This window comes from Lontra canadensis, unplaced genomic scaffold, assembly GCF_010015895.1.
Source record: "Lontra canadensis isolate GAN:19392208 unplaced genomic scaffold, GSC_riverotter_1.0 scaffold106, whole genome shotgun sequence".
NCBI classification, from domain to species: Eukaryota; Metazoa; Chordata; class Mammalia; order Carnivora; family Mustelidae; genus Lontra; species Lontra canadensis.
Window position 1 is genome coordinate 2,462,389 of NW_022631100.1, and position 18,594 is coordinate 2,480,982.

At 52.6% G+C, this 18,594-nt stretch overlaps 1 protein-coding gene across 2 annotated transcripts in view; it reads left to right on the forward strand.

The window, feature by feature from the left end:
* The first annotated feature begins 248 nt into the window (after positions 1-248).
* Positions 249-18,594, forward strand: part of STUM (stum, mechanosensory transduction mediator homolog) — a 48,922-nt gene continuing 30,576 nt past the window's right edge. The window contains exon 1 of one of the 2 annotated variants that reach the window (XM_032838784.1): positions 249-614. In XM_032838784.1, the coding sequence (XP_032694675.1) occupies positions 413-614 (202 nt within the window). In that variant the 5' untranslated portion in view covers positions 249-412. The remainder of the gene's footprint in view (positions 615-18,594) is intronic. The other variant, XM_032838783.1, reaches the window with a different exon arrangement.

The following is an 18,594-nucleotide window of genomic DNA, read 5'->3' on the forward strand; positions in this document are numbered from 1 at the left end:
CGGTGCCCCGGGCAGAGACTCGCGCCCGGCTCACCTGTTCCCGGGGGCGAGCTGCGTCCATCTCTCCCAGGACCTGCACCGCACGAGCTCCCTCCGCGTTCCTCTTCTACTTTCCTGCCTCCGCCGGGATCCGTTAAGTGGCATTTTGTAGGGGGGAGGCGGGGAGAAGGGCGGGGAAGGGGCCTGGCGGGGAGGGGCGTCGGAGCGCTGTCGCCGAGTGTCGCGCCGCCCCCTCCGCCCCGCGCCGGGGTGTGGGCGCGGCGCAGCGCGCGGCAGAGGGCCGGGCGCGTGGGGACGCGGGAGTGCGGGGTTTTCCGCGAGCCGCGCGGCGCCGGAGCACGCTGGCCGCCTGAGCTCGGCGCGGAGCCCAGGGCCCAGAGCCGCCGCCACCCGCCCCTGTGCGCGCCCCGCCATGGAGCCCTCGCACAAAGACGCCGAGACGGCGGCGGCGGCGGCGGCGGTGGCGGCGGCGGACCCCCGCGCCGCGTCCTCGTCCAGCGGGGTGGTGGTGCAGGTCCGCGAGAAGAAGGGCCCCCTGCGCGCCGCCATCCCCTACATGCCCTTCCCGGTGGCTGTCATCTGCCTCTTCCTCAACACCTTCGTGCCGGGATTGGGTAAGACGCGGCGGCGCTCGCGACCCCAGCGCCCCGAGTCCCAGCGGGGAGGGCACGGGGGACGCCCTCGGGTGGCGCCCGCGCGCGCCCCGGCTCGCGCTCCCAGCGCCCCCGGGCTGGTGGCCAAGGCTTGCGGAGTGGGCGCCCGGGAGGAGGCGTCGCTCCGGGCTCCCTGACCCGCCCTTCACCTCCTCCCACCTGTGAGCGCGGTGGTGCGGCCCCCAAAGCCGGAACTTTGCCGGGGACCCCGGGGCCAGCGGGCGGCTCCCCCGCCCCCCGCGAGGCTCCGCTCCGGACGCCCCGGAATCCTGCCCCTCGCGCGCCCTCCCGGGAGCCCCTTTCTTTCAGGGGCTGGGGGCCCAGCCAGGGGAGCGCGGCGGCGTGGAGCTCCCGGGCGTTAGAGAGGTCCGCCGATCTCGGGAAGAGGGGGACCAGGAGGGCTTTGGAGACACCCCGCGAGCCCACCTGTCTTCGCGGGGTGCGGACCGTGCGGGGGCGAGTGTCCTCCGCCTCCTTCCGGGGTGTCCGCGATTCCATCAGTTTGGATGCCTGTGGGTTTGGATCGCTCACGGCCAGAGGTGACCCCATAGCTCCATTTGGTTCTCAAGAAAGTGGGGAGCGCGCCGATATAATTCTGTGTGGGACTCTGGCTGCCCGGAGGGGGCCCTGTTGCTCCCAGTGTTCCAAATTTTAAAAGAGTCCCATTACAGAGGTAGGGGTGCTCAAGGTTGCAGAGAGAAGTTTCCCTGACCCTCCCTCTCCTGACCCAACCCCAAATCTCTGTCTGCGCGCCCTCCCCCCAACTCCCGGCTTGCTTGCTTGGCACCCGGTGTTCTTGCCGGGAGGCCCGCCCGCACCCCAAGTGCGTGAGGGACTAGAGCGGTAGCCACCTCTGTGCCCTCGCCAGGAGAGAGCCTGCCCCCGCGCCAGCCAGTTGCCAGCGCCTGGCTCCAAGTTCCCAAGAACAGAGGTCAGCTGGAAGCCGTTTGCTGATTTACTATGGCCTTTCTCACGGCCCCGCGCTCAGCCGGCTCCCTGGGGCGGTGCGTGGCCGGGGTAGCGAAGGTCACGCCCATCCACGCGGGACGCGTTCACTTTCCCTTCGGTGCTTGCTTCTGCTTGTGCCCTGGGCGGCTGCGGGGGCCGGGCCTGCAGATCTGTCTGAGCAGGAAGTTAGGTGGGCGGCAGCCGTGCTCCCCCCTGGCGGCGACTCCAGCAGCCTGTCCCCTCCGCCCCCTCCCCCGCCCCGGGGCCGTGTCACCAGGCCGCTGTCCCCACAATTAGACGCCGCGGGGGACAGCTAGCTGTTGTTAGTTTGCGTCAGAAATTCCCACCTGCTGGAGTACAAACGCACCGCCTAGTCTCTCTGGGGACCTGAAGATCACGGTCGGGGATGGGTCTTCATTCTGCTTTTTTAAAAAAGTGAAGTAAACGGCACCTCGTATGGTCTTTTGCAGAATTATGCATTGCGTTCCCGTTTGGGAGGGGTCGTCCCAAGCTGATGGGTGAGGGGATCCCTCCCCACGGCAGACCGATGCAGGAGGCAACAACTAGCTGCCCACCTCCACGCTGTACTGGCTTTCCCAGCTCTCCCCTCTGCCCCCGGCATCCAGCTCTTTCTTCCCTCTTCGCACCTCCCTTTGTTAGATCAGAATCCTATGGGATTTTTCTAGGAAACCTTTCTGAGAAGCCAGAAGAAAATAAAGGGAAAATTAGCAAATGCAGAAGTAATAAAACAGGTGAGCCAAGGGTGTACAGTTTTCTGAATTTTCAAGGACCGAATCCAGGAATTCCCCCCACCGCCACCCGTCATTGTCTGGTCAGCAGGCGTACAGCTCCGCCCCCGCCCCAGCTCGCTTCTGCACTCTCAGAGAGGGGCTCCTGATCCTGGGTGGTGTTTCTCATCTGTAAGTCGAGGATGCCTGTCACTCTGGGCTGTGGAGGGGACAGTATGAAATTCTAGAAAGCTCAGCGGTTGGGCAAAGAGTCAGTGTTCCCGGGAGGGTGGGTTCCTCTTGCCCCTGGCCCTTCTGCAGGGCTGAGCACTGCACCCCCCCCCCCCCACTGGGTGTGTTGGGCACTCTCCAGGACCTTGGCTTTGAGTCCTTGTGGATCTCTCTTCAGCGGAGCCTGGGGTGACAATGCAGGCCACGCAAAACTTGCAGGTGTGTTTTGTTCTGTTGGCTTTGTTGTTGTTATTGTTTTGTTTTCCTTGTCCTCCATGAGCGGTGTGAGTGGCCTCAGTACCTGGAAATCATCTCCTTGGCCTAGATCCCCTCTGCCAGGCTCTGCCAGGTCCTTGTGGCTTATCTGAAGCTCCCATGAAAACTGAATATTGATGTCGGGCTCTGCCCTTTGATGAAATGCAGCTTTTTTTCAATGCATGTGATCTCATTCATTCAACCAGCACAGAGCAACCGCTACCTACCAGGCGCCGGGGCGTGAGGATGAGTCAGTCAGTCCAGGTGTCAGAGACTATTGGGAACATGGAGGCAAACTTTGTTTGGATTTGATAAATGCTGTCAAGGCAGCAAGAACAGAGTGTTTGAGCACAGTTACTTCTTCCTAGAAGGACGTAGGGTCCAGAGAAATCCTCCCAGAGGTGTTGTAGGAGGTGAGACCCTGCCTAGGGAGTCAGCCACAGGGCCCCAAGCCCTTGCTATCCTCATTTTACTCCCACTCTTCGAAAACGGGTCAGACCTTTGGCCCCAAGATCGGTTCTTTTTTTTGGAAACTTGCTCTTCTGCAAGTCTTTTCCACATCTGCAAATCAAATGGGACAGAGTGGGTGGGGTGGGGGGCGGCTGAAGGCAGTCATGTGTTTCCTCTGACAGGTGTCTCAGGGTCATCTAGCATGAGAAGCCCAGTCCTTACAATCCCCGGGGACTTGTCGATGTAAGTGACAGTGCTGTCATTCTGTCGAGGATGTTTCCTCTCCTGGGATTTCTGATTTGTGGTCACTCTGACTCCTCATTGGAACAATACAAAATAAATTTTAAAAACGGATGACAATAGGGGTGCCTGGGTGGCTCACTTGGTTAAGCATTCGACTCTTGGTTTCCTTGGCTCAGGTCATGATCTCAGGGTCTTGAGATGGGCTTCTCTCTCCCTCTCCCTTTATCCCTCCCCCTGCCCTTGCGCACAGGTACATATACTCTCAAACAAATCAGCAAATAAATCTTTAAAAAGCACGGATGGTGGTCAAGAGTGTGGTCCTCCACGTCATCTCACTCAGTGACCCACTGCTGATACAGACCATGGTCAGTAACTTCACAGTCCAAAAAACAGGGCATTTATAAGTTTATACACAATTCTTCACATATGTGATGAAAGTTAATTGTTATGCCCCAGAATGGATGGAAAGTTTGTCTGTTGGGTTACAGACAAAATTATACTTTCATACTTAAAATTTTTATCTTTATTGATTGACTTGGTGCAACGAAAATGTTGGTGACTCAGATGGCAACAGGGAAGTGATGGGGGGAGAGCTTCCCTTGACCGTTACCCATTCCTTCAGATTAATGTTAGCCATAAATCGACTGTTGGATATTCATAAATATTTAGTCTATCTCTAATATACTGCCTACCCTTTGACATCCAACTAAAGTCTTGCTTCCATAGCAAAAGCATCATGGGATGGCTCAGTTTCTGTCTTTCCTCTAGGCCCCGAGGCTCAAACTGCTGATGATTTTTGCCCTATCTTGTGGCATCTATTGCTGACTTTTTTTTTAAATTGTTTCAAGAGTTTATTTTTTGCCTCTGTAAATGTACGTTCCTTGAAAGCAGCAACCATTTTAAATTTCTCCTTGATATAGTATAGTATATGTGAATGAATATTGACTAGAATTATACTCCTGGAATAGACATTGGAGATCATCTGGTCCAATGCCTTTATTTTATATGTAAGTGCGGTGGTCCCAAGCATGCAAGGACCCAGGAAATTTACATCCTATTCAACCTTTTTAAGGAAGTTATTTAAGTATGTATTTCAGTAAAACCAGAGAGTAAACCAAGAGAGAATATACGAGATCCAGGAAACACGGAATCCGATTCAGGGCAGCCATGAAAATCGAGGATAAAATCATTCAGCAGGCCTGAGAGCAGTCAGTCTTCTTTAGAGTGGGAAGATGAAGGCCCCAAGAAAGAGTTTTCTGAGAATGGTGTGAGAAGGGAACATTCCACAGAGCTAAGAGTATTATTGGGACTGCCAGAAATTAAACATTTGGTTAAAAAAAAAAAAAAAAAGGAAGGCAATTAGTAACAACAGTAAAGACAAAAGGCTCTGGGAAAGCATTAAAATCCAAAAATGAAGCAAAATGCCCAATTAGATCAGAAGGTCAACAGACTTCAAAAAAGAAGAATAAAAATATTCCAAACAATAAATGGAATGAGAAAGGATTTGGAAGGTATTGGGGATATGGTGTAGAAAACACATGTTTCTTCCGCCAACAATAAAAAAAGAGAGGTAATGAGCGATTTCAGGTTGATCAAAAATTTTTCAGGGAAGGCATAGCTCAAATATGAAGCAGATCAAAATGTGGCCTGATATGGAGCAAATGATGGAATATAAAAAAGGCTCTTTGAGGCGCATAGAGTCTGTGTCATTGGAACTGTGGTGCACAGTATGGGTTCTTAGCACCCAAGACTCCGCAGCAAAGAATATTTGCTTAGTCATAATAATATAAATGCTGCTCATCTTTTAAAAGCAACCACAGACAAGGCGCTGAAGACTGCTTAATAATAGCTATAAAGGAAGATGTAAAGTTTTTCCATCTTGACAACATAAAAGGGAAACTATAGCCCGTAGAAGCTGGCAGGTGGATTGTGATAGATTATTATTCTCTATTATTCACTGTCCTCCCTGAAAAGAGGATGGCATATCTGCGCCTGATGCTATATGGCTTGCCATGCTTCCTGGGGAAGGGGGAGCCTTCCTTCCCTGCGCACTGATAACAGGCTTGGCCATGTGACTTGCTCTGGCCAGTCGGATGTGAGTGGCAGTGACATAGGCCATGACCGAGCCGACACTTTAAGGGGCCTTGTGAGGTTTTGGCATTGGTCTTCTCGTGCTCTCGTGAGAGTGGCAGGTTTCAGAGGGGGGCCGCTCTTCAGGCTGCTTCCCAGAATCAAAAGGGCATCAGAAACAGGGCACAGCACATCATAGGACTAAGAAATAAGCGTGAGTTGCCAAGATCCTGCAGCAGCTGGCATCATTACCACCCTAGGGCACCCTACAAAGCTGACTGATGCAGAGAGGGTAGGGGAGAGGTGTGACTACTGTCCCCGTATAAAGTTGGGGGGGTGTCAAGAGAGGCTGTCAGTAGTTGGTAGACCAAGAAATAAAGGGTACCAAGGTGATCAGTGGATGAACCGAAATAGGGCTGTGTTGGGACAGTGGGACAATTGTGGGACGATGATATACTGGGATAATATTGGAACAAGAGCAGCGGGAAGTTGAGGGCTGATGTCAGTCAGCTAATCTTACATACCATAGCAGAAAGTCAATGCCTAATGTTGATAAAACATGAGAAAGCAATAGAAGTACACTCCGGAGGTTAGAAAAACATCAGAAGAATTCCTACTCTTTCTGACATCGCCGTTGTTTCTTTACCGACTGGTTCAGTCCCAGCAGTGTACGTCCATGCTGACATTGTCCCCCCACCCTTTTAAAAATAGCCTGTTTTGATCTTCCACCCACCTCCCACCACTGCTCTTTCCCTGCTCCCCCTTACAGTACAGTTCCCTGCAGGAGTTCCTGGATTGGCTGCCACCAATCCCTCTCCGCTCGCTCTCGCTTTCTCTTGAACCCATTGTGGTCGTTCTGCGTCCATGGTCCGTCACTCACCTGAATTGTACTTTGCAGGATCCCAAGCTCCTCCGGGTTGCTAAATCCCGTGGCCAGGTCTCTATCTCTTCCTCCTGGATTGCTCCGTAGCACCAGACACAGTCCCCACGCCCTCCTTGAAAACACTCTCTTCCTCTGGCTTCTGGAACACTTCCCTCTCTTGGTTTACTCTGTACCTCACAGCTCCTTCTCCGTCTCCCTTGCTCATCTTGGCAGCCTCCAAACTTGGGGATCCCTGGGCACTTGAGGCTCTTAATCTTGGCCTTCTCTTTGACCTTGCTCTTTTTCCCGCCTACGCCAGCTCCTTTGATGGTGTCTCCTGGCTTTTAGTTGCATCTTTAGAATGACCACTCCCAAAGCCAGATCTCCAACTCAGACCTCCCCCTGGACTCCGGAGTCTTATACCCAACTGACTTCCCCACACCTCCACTTGGAAACCACAAGGCATCTGACACTAACTTACCTAAACCAAGCTCCTGCTGTTCTTCCCCAGACCTGCTTCTCCCTCCTTCCCCCCACTTGCAGCAAATGGCATCCATCCAGGAGCTCAGGCATAAACCCGGACTCATCCTTGACTCCTCTTTTTCTCGCACCCCACGCCCAATCTGTCAGGAAACGCTCCTGGCTCTGCTTTCAAAATCTATTCAGTGTCTGACCACTTCTTACCATGCTGCTTCTGCCTTGCTGGTCCAAGCCCCATCTTCTCCTGAATGGTTGCCATGGTCTGCTCACCTTTATTGATGTTCCTAGTGGTCTCTCTTCAACATGGCCACCAGGGCTATCCTTTGAAATCACGAGTGAGTCAGATCAGGTCATTTTTTTGAGCTGGAAACCCTCCAACGGCTCGGCTCTGCATCACCCAGAGCCAAAGCTCAAGGTTTTATCGTAACCCACAAGGGCTGGGGCCAGAACTTTCCCGAAGAAAGGTAACATGAGCCGCAGGTATCATCTAAAATTTTCTGGTACCTATATCATAAAACACTAAAAGGAACAGGTGAAATTAACTTTACCTAGTATATTTTATTTAACTCAATATCCCCAATAAATTTACCATCCAGTGCATGTCAATCATAATTGTTAAGGACATGTTTAATATTTCTTTTTTACATACCACGTGTTCAAAGTCTTAAAGCAGTTTCAGTTTGGACCAGCCCCGTACCACGGCCCGCAGCTCCAGAGTGTCCTCTGTCCACCGTCCTTTGGATTCACCTCCTCCTGCTCTCCCTCTTGCTCACTCTGTTCCAGCCCTACTGGCCTCTTTGCCATTCCTCAGATATTTTATTTTATTTGTTTATTTTTTAAGATTTTATTTGCTTACTTAAGGAAGAAAGAGAGAGCAGAGAGAGAGAACACACACAAGAGGTGGGGAGAGGCAGAGGGAGAGGGAGAAGCAGACTCCCCACCGAGCATGGATCCTGGTGTGGGACTTGATCCCAGGACCCCAGGATCATGACCCAAGCCGAAGGCAGACATTTAACCAATTGAACCACCCAGGTGCCCCCATTTTAGGAGCCACCTTCGCACCTCAGAGCAGTGCTGTTTGCTGTTCCTTCTGCCTGGCGGGCTTGTCCCACAGATATCTATGCGGCTCACACATTCAGGACCTGCTACAGTGCTGCGGCCTCAAGGCCACACAGCTGTTTTGTGGGTGCTGGGTTCCTCTTAACGTGCAGTGCAGACAGGGTGGCTTAAGCAACAGGAATTTATCTTCATGCTTCTGTAGGCTGGGCTGGCTTCTCCTGAGGCCTCTCTGCCTGGCTTATAGATGGCCGTGTTCTCCCTGTCCTCTCCCTGTCTTTGCTCTGTGCGTGTGCGTGTCTGTGTCCTAATTTCCCCTTCTTTTAAGGACACAAGTCGTCCTGGGTTAGGGTCCACCCAAAGACCTCATTTTAACTTAATCACCTCTTTAAAGGTCTAATCTCCAGGGGCACCCAGAGACTCAGCTGGTTGAGTATCTGACTCTTGGTTTCTTCTGCTCAGGTCATGATCTCGGGGTCATGGGATCATGCCCCATGTTGGGCTCCCTGCTCAGGAGGGAGTCTGCTTGAGCTTCTCTCCCTCTGCCCTCCCCACCCAAATAAATAAAAGAATCTTAAAAAAAAAAAAAAAGATCTAATCTCCACAGTCTTAAGAGTCTTAAGAGTCACAGTCACAGTCTTAAGAGCTGGGGGTGAAGATTTCAATCTGTGGGCTTTGAGGGGACACAGTTCAGCCCAGACACCTTCCTAGATGATCTTACTTAAGACGGCAGCTCTCCCCTTCCTCCCCACTCCCCCTCCGCCCCACACGCCCTACCTTTCCCTACTTCTTTTCCTCGAGAGCACTGTTGCTGTCAAACATAGTGTATATTTAACTAATTTTCTCTATTGTCTGTTTTTTTGTTTGTTTGGCTGGTTTGGGTCTATTCTGTTCATTGCTGTATCTCTGCACCCCAGAGCAGAGCCTCGTTCATGACGGGGGTTCCATAAATAGAAGTGCTTGCCTTCGGGAAAGCTGGACTTGGCAGGGAGAGCTCTGAGTATAGGGAACTGTTGCTTTCCCCTAAAAGCCCTTTTCCCCCTATTTGATTTTTTAAAACCTGTGTATTACTTGCTTTTTTGTGGGGGGAGGGCTGGGATAAGAATCAATGCCACGGAAAGAAAAGGGGCTTTTATGTGTCACTGATAGGAATGTAAATTGGGACATCTTTTCCAGAAACCAGTTTGGCTTGATACTTTACGTATCAAGAGTCTTCGGGGGCTCCTGGGTGGCTCAGGGGGTTGAGCCTGAGCTTCGGCTCAGGTCATGATCTCAGGGTCCTGGGATCGAGCCCCGCATCAGGCTCTCTGCTCTGCAGGGAGCCTGCTTCCTCCTCTCTCTCTCTCTGCCTGCCTCTCTGCTTACTTGTGATCTCTCTCTGCCAAATAAATAAATAAAATCTTTAAAAAAAAAAAGAGTCTTCAAATGTTCATACCTTTTAAGTCAGTAATTCCACTTGCAGGAACTCATCCTAAGAAAACAATAAAAAACAGGCACAGAAAGTTAGGCATAAAGATATGCCATGAAGCCTTATTTATAACATTGAAAATTATAAACAAACCTGGGCGCCGGGCTGGCTCAGTGGGCGGAGCGGGCGATTCTCCATCTCGGGGTCATGAGTTCGAGCCCCACGTGAGGCATAGAGATGACTATAAAACCGGTATTACAAACAAACCCAGATGACAACAGTAGAAGGATGGTAGAATATTATTTACCCATTGAAATGGTGTTTACAAAGACTTTCTGATGAGGAACAGCAAGCTGTAGGAGGAAATGAGAAAAAAGTAGTTTGAAATTGTGTGGTCTGTAGGATTTCACATCTTTTGCATTTCCCGGATCCTAAGGCACCTCTTTCCCCCAGATGTGGATGTTTCTGAACGTGAGACTGCTATCAAGAGAAATGGTTTCTTTCTTTTTTTACTTTCTTTCCTAAAAAGTTGTTGCTCAATTCATGGTGTGTTTCCTGATCAGTGCAATCTTTTTTAAAATTTATTTTAAAATTATTATTATTATTTTAATAAAGATTGTATTTATTTATTTGACAGAGAGAGAGAGATCACAAGTAGGCAGAGAGGCAGGCAGAGAGTGGGGTGGGGGAAGCAGGCTCCCTGCTGAGCAGAGAGCCCAGGTGTGGGGCTCGATCCCAGGACCCTGAGATCATGACCTGGGCTGAAGGCAGAGCTTAACCCACTGAGCCACCCAGGCACCCCTGATCAGTGCAATTTTAAAATCAAGCATGTACAAGGTAGAAGACAGACGGGTAGATAAATCCAGGCGACCCTGGGATGTTTACAGGTGGGGAGTGCCTGGGGACTATTTTCTTCTTTATACTTTTACACATTTCCCAAATTTTCTAAAACAAACACAAAACGTATTACTTTTATAATCAGAAAAATGGAACCAGCATTGTCTCGAGTGAACCTCCTTCCCGTAGGGCTCTGATGGTCTAACGCAAGTATGGACGTGTTTTTACAACAGTGACGTGCTGGGAGATGCCCGAGGCAGTGGGGTTCCCGCAGGATCGTTAATAAGCAGTGTCCACGGAACACTGTGTCAGGGGTGGCAACGGGGTCAGCACATGGCCACTCTCAGAAGCCGAGTGACAACTGCTCCGTGCGTCTCCCGTGGGATGTGTCCTGCCGCGGCTTGGGCCAGGGGTGACCAGGTCATGTTTAGTAACAACAGCAGCATCCCTGTTTGCTCTGAGATGTTGCAAGGGACCAAGCTGCTGGAAGTGGTCAGCCAGTGGGTGCTACTAGGGAAGTCTGCATTTCCAGTGAGTGTCACCGAGCGCTGAGCCAAGGAGAGTGACTTCCGAGCGCCTCTGGCAGGGCTGACCGGCTGACAGGGGGTGCGCTGTAGTAAATGGGTGTGTGAGTGTGGAGGAAGGGCCCCCCTCATGTGGTCACAGTGGTGAAGGAATGCTTTCCACTAGAACTGGTTGGCTGGGAAGTGAGCAATGGGCTGGACAGAACCATTGCTCACCTGGACGGCAGGGAATGGAGTAACATTTCCAGCAGTGGGTCCCGATTCCTGAAGCCCCAAGTGTCATGGAAGCTGGGGGCAGTCTCCGAGTTGGCTCTGGTTCTCAAGAGCACAGAACTCTGAGCAGGTCCCCTTACCTCTCTGAGCCTCTGCGTCTCGGACGGGAGCTCAGGACTCGTACTTGGCCACCTCACAAGGTCATTGTGTTCTCTTAACCACTAGTTAGCATTGACCGAATGTTCTTTGTTCCCAAGGTCGTTTCTAGGGGTGTTCTCTCAGTGCCCCCCACTGCAGGGTGGGCAGGACCCCTGGAAGCACTTCCTGGTCCCTCAGAGCTGAGACCTGGTTCACACGTCCGACACGCTGGGGGTGCCCCCCAAACCCAGGGCCTGAAGCCCACCTCACTGTTGGGCTAGAGGCGATGTGAGCAGGGACCAGTGAGGAGTGTGTGTGTGTGCGTGTGTGTGCAGGTGTGTCGCACACACAAATGCCCTCCCAGGCTTTACCTTTACCTTTCGAGTGGCCCAGATCCTTGAGACCCCACCACCGGTGCCAGGCCTGCGCATTGGGCCTAGAATGTGGGAGTTTCCCGAGAGAACGGGGTGTGGGGCCTCCGTGCCCCAGGCTGAGCCGAGCTTACCAGCAACGGAGTTTCTAAGGGGACGCTAAGGTGAAGGTGTGAGGACCATATTTTCTTACTCAAATGGCAGAACATGGGGATATACTGGGCATTTTTTGAAATTCATTGGAGAGGCTGTTTTCTTGGCAGGAGGGGCTGACACGAGACCAGGACTGTTCTGGAAGCTGGACTGTGGGGCAGGCCCGGCCGGGGCGCTCTGAGGGAGCTGAGCTCCCCATGGGCTTTGGTCGTTGTTGACTGGGAAGCCCAGCTCCTATGCCAGGAATAATGTGGTGTTTGTGGAGAACAGCCTGTCCCAAGACTCCGCAAAGGAAATGGCCTAGCTCTCCCGGGGCCAGGCAGCTTCAGGGAGGCTCCAGTCCCCGCATTTTCCTCAAAAGGGCCCTCCTGCCACCTCCATGCCAATTGCCGTGTGTGCTTATTTGCCGTAATTGCCACTTGTTGAATTAAATGTGTGTGCGGGCCTTGTAGCGATCAGAGGAGGGACTGTGGGCTGGAGACCCGTCAGCCCTTCCCATCACTGCCGTCGCACAACCAGTAGGCCGCTATCGCCGTCTGGTGTGAACGGGACTCACATGTGTCCCGGAAGCTGAGTGGTACAAGTGACTTGCTTTATGGTGACCCTTGCTTTACTGGGGAGCACTGGCGCCCAGCCCGCTGTGTCTTCTGGGGCCCCCTGCACACACTGGAACAGTCACTCTTTCAGTGTCCCATTCTGTGGTTTTTGGCCCTTTGACCGTCCTTTTGTGCCTCCCCGGCTCCGTCCTCCAGTCTTACTCCTGACTACCTTCTTGCAGATCCTGGGACATGTGACGTGACAAGAACACATGAGTACAGGTGCCTTCAAGGAAGCTTCTGGCCTTGCTGCCTGGGGGCAGGGGTGCAGGAGCCTGTGCCTGGGTGGCCTGGGCACACGCATGCAGGCCGCCTGGAGGCTCCTGAGAGTGAGAAGCATCTGGAAGCCAGGAAGGAAGATGGACAGCGAGGCACCAGCACAGAAGCCAAACCCTGGGGACTTTCCCAGGTGCAGAGACAGCCTCCCCATGCGGACAGGCCGGCTCTGGCCGGGCCTGTGCGTGTGACAGGTGTCCCCCTCGGGCGTGGCTGCAGGAGCCATGCGATGGATGTGGGCCCTCCTGGGTCACAGGGCAGTCAGTGCAGCCAGGGCTCAACGTTTCTGGGCCAACAGGGTCTGTGCCCCCAGATGACAGCTTTGCTCGCATCTCAGCTCTGACTACTTGCTCTGCTGTGAAGCCTTTGGCAGCTCCCCACCATCCACAGGCCCAGTTCCTATTCCACGCCAGGCCCTCGGGACCCAGGGAACTTTCCCTGCTCTCCCCCCACTGGTTTCTTTAGTTCACGGTGCCCCTGTGCCTGGGATTGCCTCCCCCCATCGGGGGTAGCACCTGCCCGGCCGTCAAAGCCCACCACAGATGGCCTCCTGACCCCTCTGTGAGGTGAGCTCCCCCTTCCAGGACTGTCGGACCACTCAGGACGTTCCCCTTGCTCCCCGGAAATTCTGGTTCTTCTGTTTTAATCTTTTATAAATATATATATTTTAAGTTTTATTTATTGAAGTCCTCTCTACACCGCACATGGAGCTCGAACTCACAATCCCGAGATCAAGAGTCGCACGCCCCTCTGTCGTCTTAGTCTTACATGAACCGTTTCCTTGAGGGTCGGGGCCGTGTGTGACCTACCCTCTGCCTCGCTGGGCGCCTAACACTGTTCTCCGTTGTGTGCAAAGCAAGCTAAATACTTAGTGATTTCTGGTTGTAGAGGTGGAGTCCTTGTTCCTTGAACCTAGTGAACCCAAACCCAAGGGATACAGGCTTTTGTGTCACTCTTCAGCCTTCCCAGCTCAGAGGGAAGTGGGGGGCAGGGTTCTCAGGACTGTAGCTGGGATGGTGGGGGCTGTCTCTGAGGAGTTCTTGGTGTCCCAGCCACTCCAGGGAGGGACATGGGGCAGAGGATGTTGGCTGCCCCCTCGCTGGGACAGAGCACCTGCTCTGTGGGGAATTCACTGGGACAGTCATGAGCTTGCTGAGAAGAGCGGGGCCACCGCCCCGTCCCTTCAAGTGGTATAGCTAGTGGCTGAGAAGTTGTGGGGGGCAGGGACCGTGGAGATGGGCAATCCCAGTAAACCGTTTTGATCAAGACTGGTTCGCGTGATAGCCATCAAATTAAATCTGGGGGAAATTCTGATAGGGAGCAGGATACTTGCGTGGTCTTAAAGTGCCTTCATAGAAGGTTTGTGACTTGCAAAGGGAAAAAATCAACGCAGCATCCTGTCTGAGTGAACAGAATAACGTGGCCTGGACCTTGAAAACATTACACCAGAGGAAGGAAGCCGGTCGTGAAAGACGCCGCACTGTACGTCAGCATTTATATGGACAGAGGCGGAGGGCAGCTTGGCCGAGGAGTGTGGCTGGGAGCACATGGGATGAACTGCTGATGTCTAGGGAGGTTCTTCTGGGGCGGCGAAAGTGTCCGGAAACTGGTTGTTCTTGATTGCACACCGAATTATTAAATGGGTAAAAGCTATGGGATGTGAATGATAATCCCAGTGAAGCAGTTAAAGGGTTGGCATCTCCAAAGTAGGACAGATGGACATTGCGTGGGATCTCCTGGGAGGAACACACCTTCCCAACCCAGGTGCATGGCCCGAGTCTACAAGGGAGGAACCAGAGGAGCCCAGACTGAGGAGCAGTCCACAAAACACCTAGCCAGTATCCTTGAAAAGCATCATTGTCACAAAAGATTAAAGAAGACTACACAAACTTGAAAACCAAATTGCAAAGCATAATCTTGGATTGGCTCCTGTACTGGAGGAAAAAAGAATCCCAAGAAAGACATTGTTGAGACAGTTGGCAAAGTTGGAATATGGGCTGGACCTTGACCCACCGCCCATGCAGCCCGCTTCTGGGGTTGACCAGGAATCCAAACGTTGCAGCCGGAGCTGGAGCAATCCCAGTGGTACAGATCTCTTTTGGAGAAGTCTTGTTTCTTGGTTATTCCTGTTTGACTTCTCCCTGTGGAGTCCGAGAGTCATTTGTGGACCTCAAAGAAACCAACCTCAAACCAACCACCAGCGAGCACATGGTGCCGTCACGCCAGGAGAGCATGGGAGAGCCCTTCCCTGGCCTTGGCTGCTCCGGGGGGACCTGTGGTTGAAATGCAAGTGGAATCCTTCCAGAAATCACTCCGTGGCCTGACTCAGAGGTGAAAAAAAACAAAAACAAACCCAAAACCATAACGATCTTAGGTCCCCAGAACTGGGGTTCTTAGAGGTTCAGAGCAGAAAGGGGCCCGTGGAGGACACACCGAGGCTTGCAGGCTGGGTGAGGCCAGGTTCAGTCAGTCCTGGTCTCACTGCCTGGGGTTGGACTCCGAGTCTGATACATCCTGAGAAGAGGGGCCTCAGTGCTTGGGAATTGAGGTGAACTGAAGGAAAAGCAGGGAAAAGCCACGGCTTTGGCAGGGGACCCGATGGCTCGCGCCCACTCTTGGATGGGACTGTTGTGTGTTTTATCTTTCCTGCTAGCTCTCACTCTGGCCTGTGCAGCTGATGCGGAGGGGTGCTCTCGATCTCCCTGTATGGATTCTCAGGCATTCTTGGAGACTGACCAGAGCGGTCCTCAAAGGCAGACCAGGGGAAGACAGCGGTGAGCACCTGGGTCTCCCCAGTGCTGTTTCCATCCCAACATTTCATGTTCTGCTTGCGGTTCCCCACCCCCCACCCCCAGCCATCAGGGGATCGGCGTCAGCACCAGTCGTGATTCTTAACACGAGTCTGAAGATTGTTAACCCCGACTGGGGGACAGTGGCTGGAGTGTGCTTGGAAACCAAGCGTCTGTTCTAGTGAATCATCTGGTCTACCTGCTGCTCTCATTTTCGCTTTTCCCGTTCATCCCGTGGGTTGGTCTTGTTTCTCTGATGACACCTACTCTGTGTGTCTTCCCCAACTGTTGGTCCAGTGCAGAGAGCACAGCTGGGTCCCAGCATACCTCCCGACTGATAATGAGCCCAGAGGGAGAGCGTGGCCTTCGCTGGGCTGAGAGCCGCTCTCTCGGCTTCTCTTCCAGCTCTGCCACGTGGGCCGCCGTGGGCTGCTGGGGCTCCCGTCCCTGTCTGGGCCCCAGTGTGTAACTGTGAGGCAGGGGTGCTTACCAGTCCTGCCTCTTTGTTGCCGAGGTAGTCAAAGACCAGGGCTGTAGGCACCCCATACCTTTAAGTCAGGAGGTAAATGGAGGCTCTGCTCCAGGCCCTTGTCCAGCTGGCCCTGGCTGATGTCATGCTTTCAGGCTCTGAGGAGTGAGAGCCTTTCACTCTCCCTGTGCTGCCCCCCGCCCCCAGACCTCTGTCAAAGCAACAGACCCTTTGTTAAGAGCCTGGCTCAAGCTGAGTTCCTGCTGGGACCCCTCTGGGGGCAGAGCTGATTGTTGCCAGTCCCCCCTTATGGGCCTGGGGGATCCCAGTTCACAAGCTTGGCACCATGACTGTCCCCCACGCTCCATTTTCCTACAGAAGTTGGTTCTAGTGCAGTCTTCCTCCCAGGGGCTCTGGAACAGCTAGTACAGGGAGCCAGAGCATCCTGCAGGGTGAGGAGTGTGGGTGTCCAGCTTCCAAATGGCTCTCGTGCTTGTGACACGCCGTGTTCCCGGGTGGGCTGGGGGCCGGGGCTGCGTGTGACTTCTCAGGCTTCCAGCCGGGGGTCCTCTTCCATGCATCCCATACTGTTTTCACGCTCTTGCCTCGCAGTCATCCACGGCACAGCGCTGGGTTCGCGAAGCTCCAGGCTGACCTCGCCTCACAGGGAAGCCAGGCTCTGGAAGGTTCGCTGTCCTGGGAGTGCTCGCGCCTCCTCGGCCTGGGCACCCCCCTTCTCTTGCCTTTCCCTCTGGACCACCACCCACTCTACCTGCCCCCTTCCCCATGGTCTGCAGACATCCACTTGGAGGAACTCGCTCCCCATCCATCAGTGATACTCATGGCTCCGTCTCCAGCATGACGATCACTTGGGAAGAGGGACCATCTGGCTACTGCTGGCACCGGGCGCGGCTACCCCTCTTTCCCTTCCTGAGATAAGCAGAAGTCACGGCAAGCCAATTACCACCTCTGTCCAGCGTACTTCCAGCTCCCTAAGACCTAGCATTTTGCTTCTCGCTCCCTCTCCCAGCTTCCCTTCTGCTCCCCACCCCACCCCTTCGGAGCCTGGGACCTGGCAAAGAATGAAGTCTTCATTGCGTGGTTTGCTTTCTCTTCCTCTTTGCACAGAAAGAAACCCCAGTGTTCGGGTTGCTAAGGCCCCCAGTGATTCCTCGTTATGGAGAGTCCTCAAAACACACCTGTTACGTGTTAAGTCTTCACAAAAGACACCAAAAATGAGCTCACCATCTCCCTGCAAGCCACACCAGTTACGTTTTTAAAAGCAGAGAGGTTCGAGTTGGGTTCTTCTGAATCTGGTTCTCTCCCCCTCCTGTGTGACTTGTGTGCAGACTTCAGAGAAGCAGGTTTTATAATAGAGACTCAGCTGGGCTAAATCACAGTGGCAGAACCTTATGCAATGGCTAAAAACCTATGAGTTAAAAATGGAATAGTCTTGCGGAGTGGGGAAGGTAATAATATCAGGGATGTGAAAATAGAAAGTAAAAAATTAGTATTTCAGCAGCGCAGGTCTCTTACCCACATCTTTTTTCTGCACCCGGAGAGCTTGGTGTCATTTTCCAGAATAAATCCAAAGTGTGAGCTCTCACTAGAAAAATAAAACTTAGTTTTCACAGGTTCAACCCTCTGTCCCCAGCAAATCCGGGGTCGAGAGCCCTTTCTCCTGACTTCTGGCCCTTAAGCCACAAGGCACGTTTTGTGTTGGTTAGAATCTGTATGTTCACTAATGCTCATAGAGGAACAGATTTCAGATTTTTTATAAGTGGGTTTTGTTAATTTGCTATTTTAAAAATACTTGTGAGACCTTTACAGTTGCCATGGTGATGTAATTTCCATAAACATGATTTTTTTTTTTTTGTGTGGGGATTTTTTGCACATTGAAGGCTGAGGTTGATACGCAGTGTTGGGGGGGGAAGTAGGTGGTGAATTTGGCAGGCATCCCATTGCTGCCTCCCTCAAATGCTGCAAGTCTGATCTCAGGGATCCACGTCACGGCAGAGACCTAGACCCCTAATCACCACACCTGACACTTGAGGCTTCTGGGGGAGGGGGCCTGGTCTGGGGAGAAGGGGGCCAGCCGCCAGGTGGTGGGTCATGGGCACCTGTGTGGCCCATCAGTGGTCCAGCCCATGCCAGAGCGACCTGCACTCTCTCGCCAGGCCTTGGAGTACCTGACCTTGGAGCTGCCCGAGGGGTAGAGGAGAGCCTGGAGATTCTTTGCCTTTGAACCAGAGTCATAAAAAAAAAAAAATCCATTTTAATTCACAATACTGCTAAAATGCTGAAGGTTTACAATGGGAAATGAAAATGTAAAAAAATTTTAATTCTTAAACAAGACAAGAAGACATCAAATAAGAAAGCATTGTTGTTTGGTGCTCTAGAAGGCCAGTATTTGAGAAAAAGCAGGTGTAATCAGAAGAAGAGTTCGATGGTCTGAGGGGCACCAAACTTCTTATCAATAAGACTAGACATTTGCTGTGGCTTACGGAGAGGTTTCACATTAAACTTTATTTCTCAGAGAATGGAATATACAGAGAGATCAAGGGAGAAGCAGAACAAATAAGAGAGAAATTTGTAGTAACTAAGAACGTTTGGGGAGAGAAATGGCCAGAAAAAGGAATTGCAGGAGGAAGTGTGTCTGCCTGAGACGCCAGAACAGGGACTCCACTGTGTCGGGCCGGGCACTGGATGCCAGGCGCTGCGTGACTGAGCCGAGGGGTTTGAATCATACGGAATCATGAATCATAAGGAATTATGAATTACTAGAAAGCCATTGTGTTGACTGTTTTTATTTAGGTAGTACCGTAAATTCGTACAGGGCCACCC